Source organism: Gavialis gangeticus, unplaced genomic scaffold, assembly GCF_001723915.1.
Source record: "Gavialis gangeticus isolate Ggan-Ray unplaced genomic scaffold, GavGan_comp1, whole genome shotgun sequence".
NCBI classification, from domain to species: Eukaryota; Metazoa; Chordata; order Crocodylia; family Gavialidae; genus Gavialis; species Gavialis gangeticus.
This window is the reverse complement of record NW_017729014.1, coordinates 5279892-5280125: the sequence shown is the minus strand read 5'-3', so window position 1 is coordinate 5280125 and position 234 is coordinate 5279892. Positions and strand designations below refer to the sequence as shown.

Sequence of the window (234 nt, the reverse complement as noted above, 5' to 3'; positions counted from 1 at the left end):
GGCGATGCCCGCGTCCAGCTCCTGCAGCCCATTGTCAGCCGCCTCCAGCTGGCTGAGCAGGGGGAGGAGGCCGAAGGCGCCGGCGGGCAGCAGCCCCCCAGGCAGGGCGCGCAGGCAGTTACCGGACAGCAGCAGCGTCTGCAGCTGCGGCGCCGCCCGCGCCAGCCCGGGGCCCAGCTCGCGCAGGCGATTCCCGCTGAGGTTGAGGCTGCGCAGCTGCGGGAGGGCAGCGGG

At 76.1% G+C, this 234-nt stretch overlaps 1 protein-coding gene across 1 annotated transcript in view; it reads right to left on the bottom strand.

Moving 5' to 3' along the window:
- Positions 1 to 234, bottom strand: part of LRRC47 (leucine rich repeat containing 47) — a 14469-nt gene that overhangs the window by 13614 nt on the left and 621 nt on the right. Inside the window, exon 2 of the mRNA XM_019511537.1 lies at positions 1 to 230. This exon is cut by the window's left edge and continues 13 nt beyond it. Coding sequence (XP_019367082.1) covers positions 1 to 230 — 230 coding nt within the window. The remainder of the gene's footprint in view (positions 231 to 234) is intronic.